The sequence below is a fragment of the Orcinus orca genome, chromosome 2 (assembly GCF_937001465.1).
Source record: "Orcinus orca chromosome 2, mOrcOrc1.1, whole genome shotgun sequence".
Taxonomy (NCBI): Eukaryota; Metazoa; Chordata; class Mammalia; order Artiodactyla; family Delphinidae; genus Orcinus; species Orcinus orca.
In genome coordinates, this window is record NC_064560.1 from 66457990 (window position 1) to 66483933 (window position 25944).

Genomic DNA, 25944 nt, shown 5'->3' on the forward strand with positions numbered 1-25944 from the left:
TTTCTGTCTAAGCAAAACGTTCTGAGTTCTGTGAACAAAATAGTATTCAAAGGCTACAGGTACTTTTCCTACCCCATTGATCCATGCTGCTCACAGGACTCTTCGACTGTGTATCTATGAGACTCCAAAATCACCATTCTTTCTACTATTCTGTACTACTTCTTAAATAAACCTCAAGTCCCACATGATGCAGGAATTCTCACACCCCATGGGGAAGGTAAACAGCAGGCCCATGTGAGAAACGGGCATTTGGAAAAATGACACCTGTAACCTTGTGACAGAATCAAGGTTTGAGAGGGAACAAAACCTTTTGGAGTTAAAAGTGCTGCCATTACAAGGAACCACTTGTCCTGGAGTCAATCCCTTAGACTATTAAAATATTATATATTATTAAAATATCTTTTAATATTTTATTATGTTCTTTTTTAGCAGCTACGATAGCTGAAAACATACAAAATTACTAGTGGGTGTAGCTAAGGAAACATTTTCTTGGAAAGCTATCAATCTGGAAAAGGTGTGGGAACTAAAACACTAAATGATTAAGGTTGTGGTTCTATTAACCAACATCAGATATAAAGAACTGAGAACACACAGACTGCTTTTAGTGCAGCCTGGCTTAAACCTGTCTCATCCTTCTCTCCATCCAAATTTCTCTATGTGGGGAGGGGTCCCATCCCAGAGGTGATTAGATCTTCTTTTCGTTTAGTTATACAGCACCATGACTAAATAAGAATGCAGATTTCCCCCAGGACCTCAAAGGCCCACCCTTTGTTACCTGAGAGTTATGCTGATTGCTACTGTACAAGCATCTTTCAGGGGAAAAACCATCCTAATTCACCATTTCACTAACCACAGAGGCACTGAAGAGCTGAGACAACTAAGTGAGACTTGGTAATCAGAGGGAAGATATTCCAACCCCACCATTCACCCTCCACCCAGACGAATCCATATTATTTGCCTTTAAGGCAGAACTAAGGCTGAAGTACAGTACTTTATGTAACTAGGGATTAAAGAACTCTTGGAAGAATAAAATGGACAAATTCCCTCTTGCTGATATTTAAAGTAAGGACTGCCTGTAGAAATAAGCTTAAAAAAAAACAGTCTCATTCTGCTTCAAAGAGGTTTTTTCTTTTAAGTTCTATACTGTTTTATCCTTTTATAGAACATGTCACTTTCCCTCATCAGAGCTCACCAGTGTTTTGTCTTCAAAAGGCTACTGGACATTGGTCATGGTACGTTAAAAATAAAGAGCCTGCAAAGTAGCACACACTATTGGATATATTTTCCTCCATTTTACAGATGAAGAAATTGAGAAACAGACAGATTAAGTATTCTGCACAAACTCTTGCAATGAAGACTGGATATCAACAAACTGACTCTGCAGCCTATGCTCTTTCTACTTTACAATATCAAGCCTAAGCCAAGAGTTCTTAACATCATGTTCACGCCTGCGGTTCAGGGAGACTGAATCCCCGAAACAATATGTAAATTTTTGCAGGTAGCCCCTATGTATATCTTTTCCTGAGGAGAAATCCCAGCTGTTTTCAAAGGAGTCACTGACCTGAAAAAAAGTTAAAAAGCACTACATCTTAAACGATTAGAGTGGGAGGATTAACCATAAATCTTACATGACTCCTTTGTACAAGTATCAGGCTGGAACACCTGTAAACATCCTAGCTTTCAACAGCAAGTAGTCCTGTTATGTAACAACGTGCCCTGTTTAGCTGCATGATTATCGCAGGCAATAAGCTGACTTCGTACCTTCTTCCTTTAAACACCTTTAAAAAAGCATCTGATGTGCAACTCACTGCTGTAAGCAGAGTGTTCCTTTGCATTTGTCCCCCAACAGCAAGCAAAGACCTCTTAATTGATGCTATTCAGCCTTAAAATACCCACTGTTTGCAGATTCTAATCCACAATTAACTGAACAATTTCAACTGCAGAATGTGAATCCAGCACTTGAAATCACAGCCATTAGTCCCTTGCATGCATTTCACCTTGTAAAGTATACAGTTAACTTGTTCAATTTCTTTTGTTCTTTTGTTTTTAGTTTATGTACAATAAAATTCACTTTTGGGGGGTGAAGAGTCCTATGAGTTTGAGCACACGCATAGATTCTTAAAACCACCACCACTAAGACACAAAACCATTTCAACACCCAAAGAACTCCCCCATGATACCCCTCTGTGGTCAGACCTTTTCCCTACTTCTAGCCCCTGGCAACTACTAACCTATTTTCTGTTCCTACAATTTTGCCCTTTCTAGAGTATCATATAAATAGAATCGTAGAGTAAATAACTTTGGAAACTGACTTCTTAGTGCAATGCATTTAAAATGCATTCAAGTTGATGCACATGTCAACAGTTTGCTCCTTTTTTATTGCTGAGTAGTATTCCACTGTATGGATGTACCACAGTTTGCATACATAGTCACTCAATGAGGGAGATCTGGGTTGTTTCTAGTTCGGGATGATTATAAATAATGCTGCTATAGGCACATTTGTGAAAAGATTTTTTTGAGTAAATATAAGTTTTCATTTCTCTAGGACAAAGAGCCAAAAGTGGGATTGCTGGGTCATACAGTAAATGTACATTTAACTTTGTAGGAGACTGCCAAACTGTTTCCTGGAGTGGCTGTATTATTTTGCATTCCCACCAGCAATGTATGAGATGTTGTTCTGCATCCTTGCCAGTGCTTGGTTGTTGTTGTTGCTTTTTTTTTTGCGGTACGCGGGCCTCTCACTGTTGTGGCCTCTCCCGTTGCGGAGCACAGGCTCCGGACGCACAGGCTGAGCGGCCATGGCTCACGGGCCCAGCTGCTCCACGGCATGTGGGATCTTCCCGGACCGGGGCACGAACCCGTGTCCCCTGCATCGGCAGGCGGACTCTCAACCACTGTGCCACCCAGGGAAGCCCAGTGCTTGGTATTTTTAATTTTGGTCTTCCTAAAGGTGTGTAATGGCACGTTATTGTGGTTTTCAGGCATTTCCGTAAGTGTTCAAATTTGATTTAGTCTTCACTAGCACTGCTTGAACAATTTTGTACATCAGAAACTTCAGAAGCACATGGAAAGACTATAAAAACATTAAAGCTGGCGAGCTGCCTATTAAAGACAAAGATGCTAAGACCCAGAGAAGGGAAGGATATGCCTAAAGTCTCCGACCTGTGCTTTTCTAACAGTTCTTTCCAATCATGTGGCATGAACCAACTATCCAATTCCTGTACCCCCTTTAAACAGGACAAAGCAAAACCACACAAAATAAACTTTAAGCCCCACAAATAACTAATGAAATCCTTTCTGATACTGATTTATAAAGGTCAACCAGAATAATCATTCTGATCACAACACAGAAACAGCATGAGCTAGGTTTCCAAACATTAGATTTCCGAAAAGGTGCCCGTGTCCTGTATAATGGCAAATATTTTGATCTCTAGATCTCAGCAATGCAGAGGTTTCTGAGACGTTGTATTAATAAGAAAGGGACAAGGGACAAGTGTTTTTTCCCTTCATTTTAGAGTCCACGCTTTCTTTTGTATTTTACCTGGCAGGAGGGCCCCGGTCGTTACCTTGACAGGAAGCCAGTAATAGTGAGGGACATCATTCTTGCAGCTGATCACCGCCTTAATAGTTAAATTCAGTGGGTTTAAGAGAGCCCAAACTAGCAAACACCTCCTCACCATTCTTCCACGGGAGGAAGAACAGTTACTTGACAGGTCTGCGGGAGCAGGAACTGAGCGTGCCCCTGGCTCAGCGCTTCTCCTCAGGATCTGCTTGCCTGCGGGGGGGTGGGGAGGGTGACTTCTGGGTGCTCCCCTACATAACACAATAATCAAAGCTGGTGGACGCTGAAGGGCAGTCCTGTGATTGTCCAGCTCTTTCAGAAATAAAGTAGAAAGGATATGCAACCCCTTCTGGCAAGCGGTCTGAAGTCAGCCTTTCAATCTAGCTTTTGTCAGGAAAAAGGCAAACATTTTAAACTCTGTGTAACTCCTAAATCTTTCCATGATTTGCACTCAGGAGGGAAAGATGATGTTATTTATTGGACTCCAGGTATATGTTGCTTCATTAAATACGTGTGTGTGTGTGTGTGTGTGTGTGTGTGTGTACACATACATATATATTCACAATATCTAGTAGATGTCATTTGCCACAAGAATAATTACACAGGAAATCCCCTGTCTGAATAAGAGGAACATAAATAGATACTTACTACATCAGTGTTTTTTAAAAAGTAGAGCCCTTCCTTCAATGAACTCTCATATGGAGAGCCAGTAGATAAAATAAACAAGAGTGAAAATACTCCAGAGCTCAGCCTGCTCTCGTGCTGCCCCCCAATTACTTCCCAGTCTTTTCCTTTCCTCCAACTTCGTGGACTCTCTAGAGAACTTGAGAAGACAATAAGGAAAACCCTGCTTTGATAATTAAACATGAAAGAAGTATCCCAAGTTACTCTGCTACCCTCCTCATGAAAGTCAGGTCTCTTTCTACACACAGGAGATCAAGCCTGAAATCTGGGCCCATGGAAGGGCGACATGCCAACCTCTACTTTATTTTGGTTTTTTTGAATATTATTTTATTTATTTTTTATACAGCAGGTTCTTATTAGTTATCTATTTTATACATATTAGTGTATATATGTCAATCCCAATCTCCCAATTCATCCCACCACCACCACCGCCACTTTCCCCCCTTGGTGTCGATACGTTTGTTCTCTACATCTGTGTCTCTGTTTCTGCCCTGAAAACTGGTTCATCTGTACCATTTTTCTAGGTTCCACATATATGCGTTAATATACAATATTTGTTTTTCTCTTTCTAACTTGATTCACTCTGTATGACAGTCTCCAGATCCACCCACATCTCCACAAATGACCCAGTTTTGTTCCTTTTTATGGCTGAGTAATATTCCATTGTATATAAGTGCCACATCTGTTTTATCCACTCTTCTGTCAATGGGCATTTAAGTTGCTTCCATGACCTGGCTATTGTAAATAGTGCTGCAATGAACATTGGGTGCATGTGTCTTTTTTTTTTTTTGCGGTACGCGGGCTCCGGACGCACAGGCCCAGCGGCCATGGCTCACGGGCCCAGCTGCCCCGCGGCATGCGGGATCCTCCCAGACCGGGGCACGAACCCGCGTTCCCTGCATCGGCAGGCGGACCCTCAACCACTGCGCCACCAGCGAAGCCCTGCATGTGCCTTTTTGAGTTATGGTTTTCTCTGGGTATATGCCCAGTAGTGGGATTGCTGGGTCATTTGGTAACTCTATTTTTAGTTTTTTAAGGAACCTCCATACTGTTCTCCATAGTGGCTGTATCAATTTACATTCCCACCAACAGTGCAAGAGGATTCCCTTTTCTCCACACCTTCTCCAGCATTTGTTTGTAGATTTTCTGATGAAGCCCATTCTAACTGGTGTGAGGTGATACCTCACTGTAGTTTTGATTTGCATTTCTCTAATAATTAGTGATGTTGAGCAGCTCTTCACGTGCTTCTTGGCCATCTGTATGTCTTCTTTGGAGAAATATCTATTTAGGTCTTCTGCCCATTTTTTGATTGGCCACCCTCTACTTTAAATGAGAGCTGCCGACGACAACAGCAAGCTCTCTCTGGGGTCATTTCACTGCAAGAACAGGACTAACAGCTAAGCTGAAGAACCCAGGAGAGAGGCCACCGAGGTCACTAAGCTATAGTAACTGCAAGGTCTATTCAGCCACCGTGGCAGATGTGAAGACAATCGCCATATAAAAGCAGCCCCATCCAAAAACACAAGAATTCCAAATTCAGAGACTGTGGGTCACTGAAGTTCTTACCATGCGAAGCTGCATCTGTTCCCAACACATTCCACTCCGCTGGCAGCTTCAGGTGCCTGAACGCCAGGGAAACCTTCTCATCAAGGGAATTCACATCCGTGGACGGGGGTCCTGACCGATCCAGGAAACGGGTGAAGTTCAGAGCCTGCTGATTTCCAGCACTGGTTGCCAGGAACTGGGCTGCATCGTAGGCCTCGTCCTGGATGAACCTGAAGTCTTCTTCCGCCACCACAAACACAGGCAGGCCCTCTTTGGAAGCACAGAGCAGCACCTTCACCGTCTCGCAGCAGTCATGACCTAAGGAAACACACGCAGCAAGGGAAACAGGATTAGAGCCCTCTCCTGAAAGGAGCACACTGCGGGGAGGGGGGTTGCTTCTCAGCTCTTCCTGCGTGACATACAAGCTCCCCTTCCTAAAACAAACCTCTCCTTCCTCCGAGCTCTAACAGCAATCTTCCAAACTTCTTAAAACTCCATTTCCAACTCATTTTTACAATTGCTATTTGCAAATATGAATTGGTTCCCCTACCAAAGAACAAATAACTTTGTATTCCAGCTGCCACCGTGCCAGCAGCGTAGTGTTTGGTACTAACAGGCTCTGAAAATCTCAATATACACTGAACTACAGCGGTTCAATTTGAACAAATTAAAGAATGAAAGCTGAAGGACCTTGCAAGGCCTAGCGTACAATGGGAAGTCTAACCCTTCCCGAACTGCTCTGGATCCGAAAACCCAACAAGGAAAAAAGTCACTCATACAGGTTACATGGCAGGAATTGTATAGATGCCCCAGAACCTGCCTCACTTTCACTACGATACAACTGAGCAAATGAGGAAGGACTTAGAAAAGTACAAAACGACTTGATTTTATTTTACTATTATGAAGCAATTCAAAGCCTAGAAAATAACTTTTGCTCTGAGATACATGTTCTTTCCTGTAACGTAAAGAGAACTTCAATCAAATCACCCAGGTCACCCAGGGATGACACAATGCTGTGGCTAGAAACCTGGTTGAGGAGAAGCAAGCATGCCAGAGACTGCAGTGCCCACTGTCCAGAGGGGCAGAGACCTCACGAGCTGCGACACTGGCAGCAAGCTACGTGTCACCTCAAAGAGCTCTGCTCAAGTAAGACCAGGAAGGTTTAACAGCAGTGTTCCCCGTGGGGAGGCCTTCCTGGAGAATCAGACTTTCTCTGGGTTTTCAGCCTCACAGAACTAAGTATTTCCAAGATACAGAATATTAATCAAGACACGTTTTTCCTCAACTTTCAGGCACTGATCTCAACTAGCTGGAACTATGCTCCTAACATCATCATTTCTTTCATAAGTATCTTTCTGATGAGAAAAAAGAAAAGGAAATGAAGTTGATGCTTCTGTTTGAGTTGCTCCCCCTGGTGCGCTGCCTGATAAACTGCAGGCACCTGAGGCCTGGGCTCCCCTGAGCCCACCGGCTCGCACTGACCGCTTCCCAGCAGCGGGGTGAGGAGGAGGGTCCCTGAATCTGGCTCTCCAGACCACGGGCACAGCCAACGAGGCTTCACACCTCACAGAACAAAGTAAGCTTTCTGCTGTCTTTGAAAGAGAAAACAATTGTTTTTTTCCACATATACTTTTTCCCCAGGGGCCTCCTTAAGCCTTTACTTTGTGACAAAAGAAATCTCTCCCTGCTGTGTAATCTGAGGATGGTAACAAGCACCAATACTTACTAACCAAGTACCTACCACATACCAGGCATCTGACATGTCATTTTCTCTACACAACAAATTTATGAGGTGCATATTGTCCTCACATTACAGATAAGAAAACTGAGACTTCAAGAAGTAATTTGCCCAAGTTTACACACATGTGAAGAAGCAGAATCCATCATTCAAATTCAAGTCGGATGCCAAAGGTCATGGCCTATTATATCATGATGCAAAAGTTTTGTAACACATTGCTTATAAAGAGGGAGGGGTGACAGCTACATCCCTACCTGTGAGGAGCCCAACACTTGGAATGACAGGCCAGTATGACTATTAAGCAAGAGGAACGGGTCCATGAACCACCGAGATCAGTCTCCACACAAACGCATAACTCCACCAAGGTGCTCCCACTGCATTCCCAGTGGAATTCCTTCCATGAAGGCTGTGGGAAAGTGAAGCATCCTCTGGCATGCATGCGTGCACACATGTGCACGGCGGTGTGTATACACCCATGTTTGTATTTCAATTCAATAAATATGCTGAATTTATACGTCTACTATGTGAAATGAAATCAGAAAAAAGAATCTTAATCTTTCTTTGAAGGGCAGCCAGCCTAATTACATTAAGACAACAACATCAACAACTGATAAACAAATCAACTGATTCAGGTAATAAAGGTTTGGGTGTTTTTCTGGCAGAAAGTAGTTTTTCTAAACTGTTCTGTAACATTTAACGACTAACATCTGGGGAATTCCCTGGCGGTCCAGTGGTTAGGACTCGGTGCTTTCACTGCTGGGGTCCAGGTTCAATCCTTGGTCGGGGAACTAAGATCCCGTGAGCTGTTCGGTGCAGCCAAAAATAACATGTGGACATCCACCAAGCCTAGCACACTGTAACCAGAAGCTAATCACAGTGAATCTGAGCTCTCCAGAGGTTTATAGTCTATTAGGTGGCAATCAACCAAGTTGCAGATCACTGCAAAATGGGGTGGGTTCTAAAGAAACACATACCATGCGACTCGCCAGAGAGGACCAGTGCATTTCACAGGTGAGCAAAAGAAAGGTGGCAGTCAAGAAGGACCTTTTCCATAGGCATCCCGCTCCCAACTCTCCAACCGCAGCGGTTCTTCACTGCAACCCTCAGAACTCAGATGCATAGTCCTATCCTATCCCTCCCTCCCTCTCTATCTATCACTTCTCTAATAATATCTATCTATCTATCTAATCTATCTATCTATCACTTCTCTAATAATTTCTCTGTGCCAGGCACCATCCTCAGTGATTTCCTAATAACAGTTCATTTAATTCTCATAACAACCCTAGCAGTAGGTACTATTATTATCCCCACTTGCCAGATGAGGAAATCAAGTCACAAAAATGTTAAGTAATTTGTCCAAGGTTATAAAGCTCCTAAGTGGCAGAATTAGAATCTGAACCCAAGTTTCCTTGCTCTCCTGTCTGCCCCTACACCCAAGATTCATGGAGACAAGAAGGCTTAAATGGGAAATAAAGGTACCATGGAAAAACTAACAGGAAAGGAAGGAAAACACTGTGCTCAAATCCTGACTATAAGACTCCTAAGTTGCATGACCTCGGATCATCTCTGCTTCTCCAGGCCTCAATTTCTTCATGTACAGAATAAGGGCAGCCTCTGCAGGCTCTATGGTTTCCCCAGCTGTACAAACCTGTGGGTTTTACCAGGCAGAAGGTGGGGAGAGACAGAAACTTAGGAAGAGATTCCAGGAACAAGAAACAGTTTCAAAAACATAAAAATGGAAGCAGAGAGCAAGTTCAAGGGATGGAATAATTTCTGCAAAAGACAGTTTCAGGAAGATATTAACTAGGCTACACCTAGATGTTTCGTGTGAGGAGAGACCTGGGTTCAAACCTATTTTGTTACTTCCTAAGCTATGTGGCCTGAGGTAAATGACAACTTCTCTAACACTTTAAAATCTGGAGAGTATCTTAATCTCGTAAGTCAAGAGCTGTAATTTAGAAGACTCCTCTCAAATTCTGTAATACTATCACCCAAAACAACATATACAGGCTCATTTCACTTCCAATCAAACTAGACAGACAGACAGACACAGCAATACATATTTCAGTCAGGAAAATTACTGTTGACCCTTTAACAAGATAGGTTTGAACTGCCTGGGTCCACTTATATGTGGATTTTTTTCTTCAATACTACATATATGTACTACTGTATTTACGATCCATGGTTGGCTGAATCTCCGGATGCAAAACTATGGATACAGAGGGCCAACTAAGGGACTTGAGCATCTGCAGATTTTGGTATCCATGGGGGTCTTGGAACCAATCCCCTTGCAGATACTGACAGATGACTGTACTTTAGGAATGTTGTGGCTCTCATTCATGAATCTCACCAGTAATGATAGCATTTCCCATTTATTCAGGATTAAGCTCATTTTTAAATTCCTGACAGTCCTTTGAGGTAGATACGAATAAATGTCAATAAAAACTAAACTTACAGGTTTCACAATTCAACGATGAGAATGTGAATAATGTGGGATCCAAATTGAATTCTACCTTCAAAACTTAAACACACTCTGTCTTAGAAGAGATATAAACTAACCTACAATAATGACATCCACTGCCCCACCCATCCAAACAGTTATTTCTTACTCGTCTCCTTCCCCAAGCCTGTGCAGAGGTGTCTGAGACACCTGAGAGCTTGAGCCAGAAAGCGAGTCACACCACTGCTAAAAGTCAACATCATCGCTGCTCTGTAAAATCACCTCCTGTATATACACAGGGTCCAGGCCATAGTCCAGATCTTCAACTTCATCTCACACTCTCCTGCACAGGCGCACACGCACGCACGCACACGGCCAAAAGCCATGGTGAAGCAATACCACCTTAACTCAAAACTGGAAAGTGCAGGCGTACTACATCTACACAGAAATCTATCTGAAATTGCAAAAATGACTTTACTTGGCTAGGGTGGGGTGGGGAAAATCAAGAGGGAGAAACAGAAGGTGGTTTAGGGGTGTGTATGTCTGAGCACATGTGCACACACCTGTGTGTGCACATGTGCTTAGCAGCATAAGCACGCATAAGCACGCATAATTCTTTCTGCTGCTTTAGCAGAATCTCTTAGAAGGTGGATGGGTGGATGGGCAAACTATCATCTGCTCTATTTATGTAGAACTAAAACAAAACCGTGTAATAGAGAAGGTAGAATGTCAGCAAAGGCCATGAAATAGATATCTAGGAGAAGCCATCCAATTGTTAGCCCAATATTTTCCCTTTAGACATGAACTCACAATCTGAAGGAGAAACTATGAATCATCCTAAGTAAAATGTGCCATAAATCTGGAATTTGTTTGGTATGATTATAGGCTTCTTTTTCCAAAGAAAAACTGAGGGTTAAAAGAGTGAAGAACTGAGGGTTTCCTGGCTCAGTCTTTATTAAACTTTCAGTAAATTGGAAGAATTACTACTGAGCTCGAGCAAAGTTGCCTCCCCTACCGTCTGGAAAACCACCTCGCAAGGCTGGCAGGGCTACTGTCTCATATTCACGTTTTCTATTAGGCTCAAATGGTTCACAAGATTAGTTTTTAATCCCTATGACCTTTCAGATAAAGCATCTAGAAAAAAAAAATCAACATTTTTCAAAAACAAAGGTTATGTAATATGGACCCATTAATAAAACTGAAGTCACTGCATCTGTACACATAAAATCTCTTACTACCATAAATTAGCTCTAAAGACACAACTGTTTTCAGGGGCCATTAGTCTTATGACTGCCTTTGTACACACAAAATACAGAGTATTAACGATGTCTACATCTTCAGGGCAAAAACATGGGGATGGGAAACTATATCCAATTCGACATAATAACCACAATTAACTTCTTTTTACATGAAGACAGAAGCTGCAGCATAAAGAAGAGTAACAAGGTTTGCAGCTGGTTCCGTGGTGTTTTTCCTTCCACTCAATTTCCTGGTAACAAAAAAAGAAAATAAAAATCACAAGTCCTTTTAAAAGGGGAAGTTCTGAAAATTTTACTGAGCTTCTTCTGAGGGAAATACCCACAGAGGATTGAGACAGGGGAAGAAGAGAGATGAACTGTTAAGGAAAATGGCCTAAACCTCAATTCCATTTTTTAAAATTGACTTCTGAATATATGCTACAATCAGGTCCGAGCTGATTACAACAGAAGTATGAAGTAAATTTGGGGGTGGGAGAGATGGAACCCTTACTGAGTGAATTGTAAGAGGTACTGAAGTATGCTGACAACTAGCTGTAGAGTCAGAAGATACCAGGTTTAAGTCTCACCTCCACTGCAAACAGGCTGGGTCAACCTGAAAAAGTCACTCGACCTTGAAGTCTATTCGCTTGTGCACAAAAATTGGGAACATCACCAACCTTCCAGGTTATTAAAAAAAAAAAAAATCAGAGATGGCTGTACACAAAGCAGACACCTGGCATAAACAGGCATCTAAACCTGGTACTTATTATCAGTATTAGCTATTAAAATCCTCCTATTCAGGTGACTCAAGGAAAAGAGATGCCTATTACTCTATCAAGAGCTTCTGCATAAGCCCAACACAGCAAATGCTGCCCCTGACACTGCAGAACTGAAGAAACAAAGGGAAGGAGGAAGAATCCGAATAAACAACACACAACCAGGAGCACCTAGATGGGAAACAAAAATGTAACTGCTGATGGTCCTCTTAAAAGCATCTAATCCAAACGTCTTTAAGCTCACACATCAGGAGGTGTGTGCTCCTGAGGTTGGAGAGCTTTTCCGCAGGCTCCTTATCACTACATGAAGCACCCATATCCATGGAAACGAAACAGTGCTGCAGATAAACAGAACTGCTGAAGCATGACCCAAGAATTACTTCATTTCCTATTAGGCTAAAAGTGGCACACATCCCATCCGGGCCTCCTCTTTGGAGAAGGAAACAATTGGGACTTTGTTTCACCAGCTATCCAAAAAGGAACCCTGCAAGTGCTTGCTGGGCCAACCAAGTCCAGGCCCACTCAGTCATTTCCTACCAGAAGGCTGCATTTGTAGCCAAGGTGGAAAATATAAAAATTATATCTTTTACTACTTCATTTTGGCATCAAAAGTATTTAAAAATTTGGTGTCTTTTTCTTCCCTTTGAAGTAGCTATACAGGGTTGAAGGAAATTTTCAGTCTTCAGACCCACACTCTAACAGGAATAGGATTATGTGCAGAAGTATGTACCTACTGCTAGTTTTCGGTGGTCTAATGGTAGATGTGCAAATTTGGGATAGGTATCAAAGATACATCTGGGGGGAGAAAGGGGCTAATTAACACTAAAAATGTGATGTGCTATATAATCCAGCTTATTACTCTAAGGCAGTGCTTTTCAGCCTTTTATTCATTGTCATTCCCCAAGGAGCCTTTTTAAACATTTCTATTTGCCACAACCATCCTATGAAACTTTAATACCACAGATATACCATATATTTGTATATGTGCATCTGTGCTCTCTATATGAAGAGTTAAGTTTTTTTTAACTCCGCTAAGAACCAATTCTCACCCCCTTGGGGGGATATTGGCCCCAGAGCAACATGTGTGCTCCATTCTAGTGCTGTGTTCATAGTTCCAAGGTGATGAAGTATCCACACAGGCATCAATTACAACAGGACAGCAGACAGCAGATACACTTCCCTTCAACTAGTCCTCAGTTTGTTTTTCCAGGATAGCCACTATATATACTGACTAGCACTGGGACAGTAATTTAAGCCTTTTAAGATATAAAATCATGTCTGTCTAGAGACAGCCTTGTAGTAGGAGTATTTTAGGATAGTAATTTAGGATAACTGATTACTTTGGCAGAGAGAGAGGGCACCAGGATTCTCTGATTGTGCCAGTTAAAAGCCTAGAACTTCTTTTCAAATGTGTTATTCAATTTGGCAACCTCTGGACGTCCACTGATAGAAACAGAGTCTTGGTTCACAAGAACTGAGAGACACACAACTTAACTGCAGGACTACTTGTTGAGACCTGGGGCTGTAAGCACTGGTTTTTAATTAAGCCACAAAAGACTTCTGATCATGGTAAATGTACTTTTTCCTTTCTTTTTAATAACAAATCTACTTCATATAGTACCTTCCCTTTGATTGAGTGAGAAAGAAAAGAAAGATACGAAACAGCAGAGTCAAATTCTGGGTCAGTGAATGCTTGCAGTTTTCCTGTCAAACAAGATCCCTTGCTGTGAAGTCTAAAAGTAAGTAACAGACATGCTGAAAAAAAAAGATTTCATTTTATGATAGATTCTGCACCAAAGCCTTTCACAAAAGTAGTATGAGCATCCACTAAACATCCTGTCTCATTTTCCATTCTGCAATTACTGTCTGCTTGGTCGAAATTCATATTTAAGTAATAAAAATGAATCCATGACAGTACCTCGCATCTCCCAAGAATTACCTTCCAAGGATACTCTGATTTCTTTATATTACTTACCAGTCCTATAGTCTTTTAAAGAAAACATGTTGGCTTCATCCCTCAAGGAAAATCACTGTTTTGTTAAAATGGGATTTGGGGTTGGATTTGTTTTATATGAAGAGAAAAGAATGGAGATATTTTACTTTCATTTATTACAAACGCCAACACCTTTTGTCTGTAGAGATATATTTTCATTTCAGGATGTATTTCACAGCAAATTATATTCTTAAACCAGCCAATTCATAGGTATTTTGAATGTGGTATTTTATTATAACACTTGTTTGTCTTTGTTTAGTGTTCATTAGCACAAAGATAGTTTATTTTCAAAAGAGAGGACATTATTTCCAAAGTCTTCAATATGTTTTTATTAAAAAATTACTATATTCAATATGTTAAAAATAACATGTGCACTTTTAAAACATTCAAACAATTTAAAGGCAGATAAAGCCTCCAAAGGCTCCAACTAACTGTCCCCTAAGATGCTACTACTCTTAACATAATTTCATTTTTAAAGAAGGAGGATTGTATCACGTCTACAGCCTTTCTGTAGTGTTAAGGTAAGAGAAGATCACTTTACAATTTCTTTATAACTAAACATACATACACAATTCACTGTAAGCTTCTCATCAGAAAACAAGCAAAAGAGTGAGAAAATGTGAAAAAAGGAAAAAAATAGACTGTAATCTCAGTATCTGAAGTCAAAGAGGTTTTTTTCCAGAAGACTATTAAGAAATGTCTCATCTCCCTACCCCCCCAAATTATAAAAGGTTACAGACTAACATCAAGGAGTAGCTGTCTGTGAAGGTCAATCAATCATCTGGTTTTAGTGAAAACTAAAATAGTACAAAACACTGACAGTGAAACACGCAGAGAAAGAACTCAAAGAAAAATCTGAGCCAGCAATCTGGATGAAGCATGACATTCAAAGCAAGATCAAGACACAAAGTCCTTTTTCTGCCCATTGTCGGCAAAATGGCTAGGACCTGAGGAGCTAGCCCCATACAGGAGCAGAAAGGGCGCAGGTATATCCCTCCCGGTCGCAGCTGCTGCAAACAGACCGTGCACGTTTACCCAGTAACTGGGATGCACAAAGCAATACAGACTTTCCACGAAGAATCTTGACTAATCTGACACTGCCCTCCACAGACAGGAAATTTGAGGCTATCAATATGGCTAACCGATGCACTGAAATCATCAGAGGTGGCTCTGGAAAGAGAACACAGACCCCTGACCCAGGCCAAGAATTCAACTCAAGAAGCCAGACTTGCAGTTTTCAAAAGAAAGGGTGTGTGTGTGTGTGTGTGTGTGTGTGTGTGTGTGTACACATGCACGTACATATGCACAACCTTTCTAGAAGGGTGCTTCTGAGAACCAGGATGAGTTTCAACACGATAGAAACTCAGTCCCATCAAGTGGTAGGAATTCACAGAAAAAGCCTTCTTAGCATATACCGGTGAACATAACAGACACAAATCCTTGCCCTCGGGAAGCTGACACTGCAGTAGAGGCAAGTAGAAAATAAATAATATATATAATGTGTCCAAAGTTGATAAGTGCAGTGGAGAAAAGTAAAGCAGGGAAGGGGAACAGGGAGCATGGAGAGGAGGCAGTTGTATATTTTTACAAGGTGGACAGGAAAGGCCTCACTGAGAAGGTGATATCTGAGTAAAGACCTCAAGGAAAGTACAGAACAAGCCAAAGAAATCTCCCAAAGCAGATTTAAGGCAGTTTAATTCTAGATGAAACTATTAACTCCATGATATAAACAAGCAATTCAAAACTAACTTAACCCCCGAAAGTCTCCCTATCTCTACCCACCCCTCCACAACAATTACTGGGCCAATCTGGACAGCAGCTGAAGAAGACAAGTGAACAGAAAAATGACACGTGTGACGACCAGAGCAGCAAGATCCACTCAGGAATCTCCTTTGTTTCAACAGTTAACAGAGGTTCTACTTCACCAAGGAGGGAGGCTCACTGGGACCCGTGCACGTATCACAGTCTCACATGCTGCCTTACTCTTTGTTCAGCCTGCTTGAACAAGAGGGCCTTTTAGGGACTCTAATCCTTTGTCACCTCTCTTGTGATTAGGGGCCTCAGGCAGCAGGCTGACTGAATTCAGGTGAGTAGCAGAACATTCAGGCCAATTGGGGGCAAAGGGGACAAGTTGTAAGAATATGGTAAATAGTTAAGATCATAATTTGAGGGGAGGAGAGCTGATTAGTGAAAAATTAGGAGAAACCAGGTACTGTGATTCCAGGCCCCAAGCAAATGGGTCAGGAATGATTACTGAGGATTCAGATCAAATTAGAGGGAAAGAGCAGAATACAATGCCCATTCTGGTTGGCTGGAGTCAACAGGTCTAGGGCACTCAGAGTCAGTCAGTACCAAAGGACACCCAGAGATGGGTGGGGCTGGAAAAGAGGGGGGCCTGAAACAGACTGAAGAAGTGTTAGACCAAAGGCAAGAGAAGAAATGGGAACTAAAGCTCCAAAACAGTAGGCTGGGGACAGTGTACAAGGATGTGGTACAAACCCAGAGCTCTTGGCTGTCATCCAAGTACCGTGGGTCTGTGAACCCAAGGAGAGTAACTGCTTGCAGTCCACACTAATTTAAGTACCTCGTCATTGAAGGTATACGAGCCACCAGGCACATCCCTCTCCACCAGGAGGCTAGACTCTGCTGGTACCTGTGACTGAGGACGGCAGTGAGGGCACAGGGCTATGTCCTTGTAATAGCCGGCCTTCCTCAAACATTCTCATGTCTACTTGCACGCTTTCTCGCTCTCTCTCTATATATATACGCACACACAAACACATACACACACATACACATACACAAACTTAAACTGTTAAAGCACCTCTAAATCAGGAAAAGAATAAGTCTATAAAAATTACCTCCATTCCCTTCCTAATAAGAGCCCAGTCAGGGACTGACTGATTCTACCTAGCTGAGGGTCTGTTTCTCACAGTCACCCACACATAAGAAATGTTTAGCAGTGGTGACACTGGATGGCACCTGCTGGAGCAGACGTCAAGTTCCAGATCAGCCTCTCTGACATGATATACTTCACAGGAAACAAGACTAGAGCTTTAAGTTACAAAGAAGGATACTTAATACTCTTTAGGGAAAACGTCAGTACCTATGCTGAACTCCTAGCTAAATTTCCTATCCCTAAAAGTTTGGGGGGAATATACATAGAAATTGCCAAGAATCTTTAAATCCTGTATTTTCAAAATCACTTTTCTCGAGTAGGAGGATAAATACAGCTTTCAACTGTCATAATCTCAGTTCTTGAATGCGGTTTCACTTCCAGGATCTGGTAGGCATCAGACATGAAGATAATGTATGGAAAATAGCACAGCAGCAACCAAAAACTGACAATCTGATCTAATACCAGCAAGACCAGATACTGAAAGTGCTTGATAAACTAATACTTTTTTACACCATCTATTTCAACAAAGTGGAATCAGAGTTACATAAAATCACTGGTTACAGGAAATGTTTCAATAAGAACTAAATCCATTTTATTCTCTAAAGGCAAAGGGTTCAACTGTCAACTGTCAACATTTTTAGGGGTTCCCCCTAAATGTGCCCTCTTTTGTATTCTGATGAAAATTAACCAATTATTAACTTTGAAGCAAGGTCAATTAAAGAAAGAAGAAGCTCATTTCCAAACACGAATCAATACACCTTCAGATACCTGGGGTCAGTCAAAAGACAGTCAAAGTTATCAGCCGCTTCTGGTGGAAACAGCAATGACTTAATGACTTTATAAAGAATTTTTTAAAGTAAACATTTTCCTTTTAATTCTGTTAAATGGATAAATGCAATAGTGATTAAGTATTCATTTCACCATGAACTATAATCTGTTAATTTGGGGAAGCTTTGGCTTTTACAGAAGGTTTTTAGTCTTTCCCTCAGGGATACTGAGGAATGTGTTACTAATTGTATTTTACCTTTGCTTTTGCCACAGTGATATTCAGAATCAAATATGCAGTCACACCATAGTAACCACATGAACTTTTATCTTTCAAATGTGTTTTAGTTTTCTTCCACATTCCAATAAATTAATATTTTTGCTGATCTTAATTACTGTCTTTCAATTTATGACACCATTTTATTTCAATTATTTCTAGTTAGGCTCAGATTTTTGTGCAACAAGCAAGAAATAAAATACTTTAAAGTGTATTTAAAACAAAGATCTAACAATAGTTCTATCACCCTGATTACTCTATACCAGAACACAGAATAAATAAAGGCTAGTAAAGATTCCACTCAAATACTTACCAGGAGCAATGGTCTCCAGCGTATCAGAACTGACCTTCCGAGTACTTGTACAGTGATGGAGGGTGGAACCCGAAAATACCAAGTAAAACACTACATCATCCTCAACTTTGTCCTCTTCAGAGAGCAGTACAGTAACAACACAATCGCCCTAGGAAAAGGGAAGAGAGAGCAAGTTTGCATTAGTAAGGTTCCTCTTGGGAGCTTATCTTTAGAAAACATCTAATTTAAGGGGAAATCAAATGTATCATCTAAACTGTGCCCATTCTAGTGAGTTTATACAAATATAAACACTGATTGAGCCCCTATGTGCCAGGAAGTATTCTAGGCATTGAGAATACAAAACAATCTGAAAATAAGATCTCTGTCCTCTTGAAGCTTACATTTTAGTGGAGATGGTTAGACAAATAAGTAAACCAACAAGATAATGGTACATTCACTTGGAAAAAAAATTTTTAAAGAATGTAAAATAGCTCCCTAAAAAAGCTCTGTAAAAATTCCAGGAAAATCTAAAAATAAGGCAGAGAGGATGGAGGAAGTATATTAAACAGTTACATCCTTATACTCAGAATGCCCCTTAACCTCTGTGTTCCATTTGCAGCAATAACTCTCTAAACTCTACATCCCACAGAATCACTGCCAAGTCCACCCACTCTCCATCAAACATGGAGAGCCTCTAACAGAGCTGGCCTGGAAGTGGTAGAGTGCAAAGAGCTTGGGCTCCAGACAAATCTGGGTTTAAATTCCATCTACAAAGACTTTACTTAAATCCTCTAAGTCTCAGGTTCCTTGACTATATAAATGGAGATAATACCTTCTCTTCTTACAGCTAATATGTGAGAATTCTTGAAGCATATTCACCACTCAGCCTGGGATAATATTCTTAATCTATGAGGATGGGAGGGGCGCTTTTCCAACAATTTGTGTTTCCTGACCATCTGGAATCGCTACTCTTCTTTATCCACCCCTCCCTTAAGCCCACGGAATCAGACATAAATCTTGTGCCAGTAACTCTGCCCGTGACTCTGCAACTATTTAGAAGTTAAGACATCTTCGTCCTTTATTTGCAAATATTCTTCTAGCAATTTTATACATTTTTAAAAATTGAGGTCACTGGCTAAATTAAATTTATTCTATGAAATACAGTCCTAATTACCATTCTCCCAATCATAAACATTATATAATTCATGTGGTAACCATAAACAAAAGATTTTAAAGCACTGAGGTTTAGTACTGTGTAAACCTTAATGATGCATTATGGAAAAATCCAATTTAGAGAAAGCCAGGCCATTTTAACATTAAATAGGGGAGAGAATTCCCATTACTTAAAACATTTTTTTCCTTTCCACTTTAGCAGTAATAAAGCCTATTAGAGAACCATGGCTCCCTGTGGCCACAACTTAATGGCCAGCAGCAGAAAGGAGCAGCAGGTAGTGTTTCACTAAATAATAAAAACCAAAAATCATGAAGTCAAACTTGGGATCAAGTCTAGTAACAGAAATGCTCCAGCAGGTTGATTCTGAAGACCAAATTTAAAGTATTTCCTATAGCCCTGTCTCTTTCTTATTTTTCCCCAGTACTCTGTGTAGCGCCCTGTATACAGTAGGGGTTCCAATCTGTTGTAAGAAGTCAGAAAGAACTACAAATAAGCTGTAACTTACTAGGACTGCTGAACTCGAAAGCTCCAAAGCACCCTAACACAGGAATAGCACAGTCGGTACAACAGAATTATCACTGACTTCAGACACTATTTAGAATTATACTTTTGGACTTGTATATAAGTCCCTATCTTGGGGACTGTATTAATAGTACTGAAATCACCTTTATGTACTTATTAATAAGTAAAAAAATATATATTATTTCCACTAAGATTTCTAACCTGGAAATCTAAGAATAGATCATCCTTTTCTAGATCAAGGATTCTCTCTCTACATTAGACCTACCATCTTGCTGAGAGACTCTCCATGCCCCAAGATATTAGTTGTGTCTGGGGCCTTCCTTCAACTGGGGACAGTAACTTGATTGGGGGAAAAAAATGAAATCGGGAAGAGAAAAGCATCTGAGGGATGGGAGAGAGTGACTTACAGTGTGGGGCAAACAAGGCCTTGGAAACAGGGAAGATGTTAGGTGGAGATTAGAGGAATGAGATAGGGAGTTTTGTGGGAGGAATGATAGAAGAAGGGATAGCACTGATCTCTTAGATAGCAAGACAGTGTCAGTCATGAGGCTCCTGAAGGTGGGAAGTCAGCAGCAAGATAACTGCAGTGGCATGCTGGAGCGGGCCCGTACAGGCTTGCGAGAGCGCATCATATTTTCAGGATTTCTACAAGCCAAGTGTTAAACACGGCCATTAAAAAGTAAATGAGGGCTTCCCTGGTGGCGCAGTGGTTGAGAGTCTGCCTGCCGATGCAGGGGACACGGGTTCGTGCCCTGGTCCGGGAAGATCCCACATGCCGCGGAGCGGCTGGGCCCGTGAGCCACGGCCACTAAGCCTGCGCGTCCGAAGCCTGTGCTCCGCAACAGGAGAGGCCACAACAGTGAGAGGCCCGCATACCGCAAAAAAAAAAAAAATAAAAAGTAAATGATATAAGCTTACAATTAAATAAATTAAAAAGAGATGTAATAAATACTCGAAACATCACATTTTAATCTTTTGCCACATCTTACTATTATCTACGCTCTTGAGGTTTACATCTGTTGTATCTGTTATAATGATGTGCTACTGCACATCTTTTCCCAACACACCTCTTGCCAATTCTGTGTTCAGTGATGTAGCACTGATACCTTGAAGTCAACGATTATGGGTATATTTACACCACTGAAATTGGCAAATGCTACAAATCAGGGTTTGGTTTGGTTTTTTCTTTTTAACCGTCACATCATTGAGAACAGGTCAGTAGAAGGGAAGAGGGGGAAAGTAAGAGAATTTTCTTAGGGAGGCCCAATCAAGAGAGCTCACTGCTTACACGGAGTAAGAGAAAACCCTAGGCAAGTACAAAGCATCTCAGGTATAGACAACAATGCTGCCATGGCTCTGTTCCCAAGAGTTGAACAGAATCACCACCTTAATTTGTTTTCTAACTTTCAGACTTGGCTTATAACTTGTTACCACACCACAGTAGTTAAGAGGATGGTCTGTGCCTGAATCACAGTATGGCACATCACTTTGTAGCTGTTTAACATGGGGTATACTAAATTCTCTGCCATAAGAGAGCAACAATCACACCTACCTCATAAGGTTGTTTTAAGAATTAAATGATTGATAAAAGCAAAGCACCTACAGCAGTGCACTGGCACATAATAAATGTTCAATAAATGATAGTTATAATGTACTGTACAGCATGATGACTACAGTTAACTAGTTAACAATACTGTATTGTTCATGTGAAAGTTGCTAAGAGAATAAATATTAAATGTTCTCATCACAAGAAAAAAATCTGTAACTGTATGTGATGGATGTTAACTAAACTTACTGTGGTAATCATTTTGCAATATATCAAATCATTATGTTGTATACCTCAAACTCATACAATGTTATATGTTAATTATATCTCAATAAAAAAAAAAATGATAGCTATTATTATTTACCAGAATGTAAGCCCCATGAGAACATGTTTTACTCACTGAGATATTCCCTTTGTCTAGAATAATAAGTAGCAGGTGCTCAAAACACATATTGAAAAAGAAAGAAAAGGAGACCCCAAAACTTTAATAGTAGTTATTCCTAGGTAGTAATTGAGGCCAATTTTAATTTACTTTGTGCTTTGGTTTTCCAATTTTTAAAAATAAAGATGGATTATTTTAAAAATAAAAAACTTACTTTTAAAAATAATCTGCTCACTTATAAATTACAAAGGGAAAGATAGAAACCTGGCACATACCATATGAATCAGGTGATCAAAAAAGTTAACAACACAAATAATGAAATGAACTAACATCACATGTCTTCTGATCCCACCCACTGAGGACACAGCATCACTTAGTGTTCCTAATAAAAATGCATAACCTCAACCTAGTCAGAAGAAAACATCAGACAAACCCAAACTGAGAGGCCTTCTATAAAAATTAAAAAACAAACACACATAAAAAAACTGGCCTGTACTCTTCCAGAATGTCACTAATGAAAAACAAAGAAAGACTGAAGTACTATTCCAGATTAAGGAGACTGAAAAGACTTTCCAACTAAATGCGATACACGATCCTGGGCTGGATCCTGAACAATAAAAACAAATTGCTATTAAGGACATTAACGGGACAAGTGTCCAGATTTGAATGAGGTTTACACATTTAACACCGTACCAATGTTAAAATTTTCCTGGTTTTGGTAGCTGTGCTGTGGTTGTGTAAGAGAATATCCTTGTTCTTAAGAAATACACAATGAAGTATTTGGGGTAAAGGAGCACGTCTACAAGTTACTCTCAAATGATTCAGGGTAAAAAATGAGAGATAATGATTAAGCAAATGAGGCAGAATGTTAACAGTTGGTGAATCTGGGTTTAGGGTATATGGGATTTCTAACTTTTCTGTAAATTTGAAATTATTTTAAAATAAGAAGTTTCCAAGAAAAAAATTTTCAAATAATTTATATGATCAGATATTCAAAGTTAAAAGGTGCAAAATTAAGTTACATTTCTGAGGCTAATTTTTATATCTTGCAGACATAAATATTTAGTACAGATATTCTTGCAGGATCCCAGAATGATGAAGTTATAACAATAACTAGCTTTTATTCAAGAATCTTAAAGGAGGCTTATAGGTCTTCCCAAATCAATTTCCCAGTTTGCCAAAATGACAAGATTTATACCCAACAATCATAAGGGAAAAGTGAAACAAAGAAAGTAAGTAATACTAAGTAAATACTGAGCATTACTCCAAAGTATTATCTTTCCATGAGGTGGTAAATATTATAGTACCAAAAGAATAACTCCAAAGTGAGTCCTTGTATAATTCAGATACTATATGCATCCATGCAATTAGCTTCATTCTCCCCTTTAAATACAAGAGTACCGGCAACTGACATATCATTTTGCATAATCATTTCCTAAAGCAACCAAAGATTGACAGTCAGCTACAGCTTTTCCACTGTCTGAAATGCAAAGTCTATCCTCTGGAAACGCAGGGCAGCTAGTTTTTAATTTCATTAAAGCCTCACACCACAGAGGGACACCCAGTAGCAATGAGCATACCTAATGCTCAGATCTTGGTCACTGACAGCATTCTCCACTAAAACGAACCAAGGCTGCTCAAAGAAATGGCTGTTTCCAGGTCTAGGTCAGGGTATGTACAAGATGAGACTGAAACATCTTGTTTTGATAGAAAATAAGGAAATTGACAGAAAATAAGGGAACATCTTGTTTTGACAGAAAGAAAAAAAAGGATGGGGACATGCTGCCATGCTGCACATTGACGTAGCTTCCTCTGGCCAAATCTGGGACCAATTTTAGACCAAATTGTCAATTAAGAACAGTAATGAATTATAAACAATAAAAAAAGGACGTCATGAATCTATATTAACAATAGACAGAAAGAGGAAAAGCGAGAACTCTTATGTATGGTGGAATGATGAAGCCTGACAGTCCAAGTGGGAAAAGTGCTGAAGTAGTAAAACTATCATTTTGCAATCATAATGGTAGAAATTGATTCCAGCAAAAATTTTCAATGAATGCTCAACTTAGGGGGAAATTCTGATGAGTTAACAAGATATGTATACTGTCTTAAACATTGTCTCCCCCCAGACTTCTAACAAGTTACAAGGAAGAAAAAAAACAGTATTTACTCAGGGAATAAATCTACCAAAACCTTGACCAGATAATCAAAATAAACATCCTCAGTAGAGATAAATGAATACTGTGTGCCTCCATATGTGATACCCTGAGAAGGACATAAAATTACCTATACATTACTCTGACCAGGAACACAAAACCTCAATCTAACCACAAGGAAGCACGAGACAAATAAAAAATGAGAAATGTTCGATTAAAAAGGAGAGGGGTACTGTGTTCTTCAAAATGGTCAAGGCCATAAAAGATAAAGAGAGGCTGTGGACATGTCCCATATTAAAGAAGGCTAAAAGAGGCATGACAACTAAAAACCAGTAATTAACCCTACTGTGATTTATAAGAGAGCAGCTCCAGTCTTAGAAAATTCAGACTGAAGCACTTCAGGGATAAAAGGCCAGGATATATGCACCTTACTGACAGATAGTAAAGGAAACACTGTAGATGTATCTAGGTTTTTAGCTAGAGAGTGCAAATGATAAATCAAATGGGGTAAAATGTTAACAGGTGTAATCCTGAGTAACTAATATCTGGGTATTCTTTGTACTGTTTTTTACCACTTTTTATAAATTTGAAATTATTTCCACACATAAAGTTTTAAGAACATAAAGATAAGGAAAAAAATGTTTAATTCAAAAGGCTTTAAAGGACTTATGGACTGGGGATATGTTATGCTCTATCATCACAGATGTGGACAAAGCTCTACACCAACAGCAAACTTTGCTTATAAAGTTCCGTTGGCACTCCACCCCAGGCTGGGAGCATGGAGCCTGTCCTCACCCCTGTACAACTGTCTCTTACCCAACAATAGAGGAAAAATAACTAATACAACGCAGCAACCATTTTAATCACAAATTAGTATTCTATAAACAATAAACACGACAGGAGATTGGTGACAGGAGAAAGGGACACAGGCTCACTACAACCATTTTCTGCAGGTCGGAGGCAGAACCAGCTGCTTTGCAAACACTGCAGGGTGAGTATCTTTACCCCTGCTTTGGAGATGAGAAAACTGTTAACCCAGAAGATTTTTAATGTCTTGTCTAAGAACAAAGCTAGAAAGGGCTAAAGCTGGGATTCAAATCCAAGTAGGATTCCAAAGTCTATTCGTTCCACAATTCTGACACTAAGGTTAAGTGCAGGAGACAGAGTTAAGTGGCAGAAAGGAGAAATGTGCAAAGAGGCAATTATCAGTAGAAGAAACACATGTTCAATAGCCAGCAAGTGACAGACACCAAAAGGTCTATAGGTAGAACAGGGGTACTGTATTCTTCAAAATGGTCCAGGTCATAAAAGAGAAAGAGAGGCTGTGGACACGTCCCGTATTAGGTAGGAAGAAGGAAGAGGGTGCCGAAAACAAGGGACACAGAAGTATCCGGAGGTGCTGAAGGAGAGAGCAGGCAGGAGACACACTTACATTTGGGGTAAACTCAAACCTAGGCACACTGGCTGCTTGGACCCAAGGATGTGTGACAGAGCCAGAGTGTGTTTAAGTGTACACTCAGCCCACTACATCGTACATACTTATCATCACAATCTGAGGCTTATGGAAAGCAAGAACTGTGTCTTTTGGGGCACTTCACACAATGCCTATGTAGCAACAGGAAGCTTTTCAATAACTATATGAACGAACAAAGGTAGCAGAGATCAGTTTACGTAGCATATTAATGGCAAGCCAAAAGATTCATACTTGAACCTGTGTGTAGGCAAGAAAAAAAACACAGCCTTGTGTGGTATGTACTGGGAGAAAATTGGAGGTCAAGGAGTGGAGGGTGACATGCTAAAAGCAGCAAATGTTCTAGAAAGGTTTATCTCACAGCAGTATCCTAAGAAGGAAAAAGAGACTAGAGGCAAGGAAACCATCTGGGGAAAATATTACAAAAACATAGTGTGAGGAAGCAAAATGGGCTTAAACTGCTATAGTACCAAGATGATCTAAA

General features: G+C 40.4%; 1 protein-coding gene across 9 annotated transcripts in view; it reads right to left on the reverse strand.

Moving 5' to 3' along the window:
- Positions 1-25944, reverse strand: part of AKAP13 (A-kinase anchoring protein 13) — a 343183-nt gene that overhangs the window by 193902 nt on the left and 123337 nt on the right. For all 9 annotated transcript variants that reach the window (XM_033414830.2, XM_049707006.1, XM_049707005.1 and 6 more), the window contains 2 exons: positions 18231-18378; positions 5813-6109 (listed from right to left, as the gene is read on the reverse strand). In XM_033414830.2, coding sequence (XP_033270721.1) covers positions 5813-6109; positions 18231-18378 — 445 coding nt within the window. The remainder of the gene's footprint in view (positions 1-5812; positions 6110-18230; positions 18379-25944) is intronic.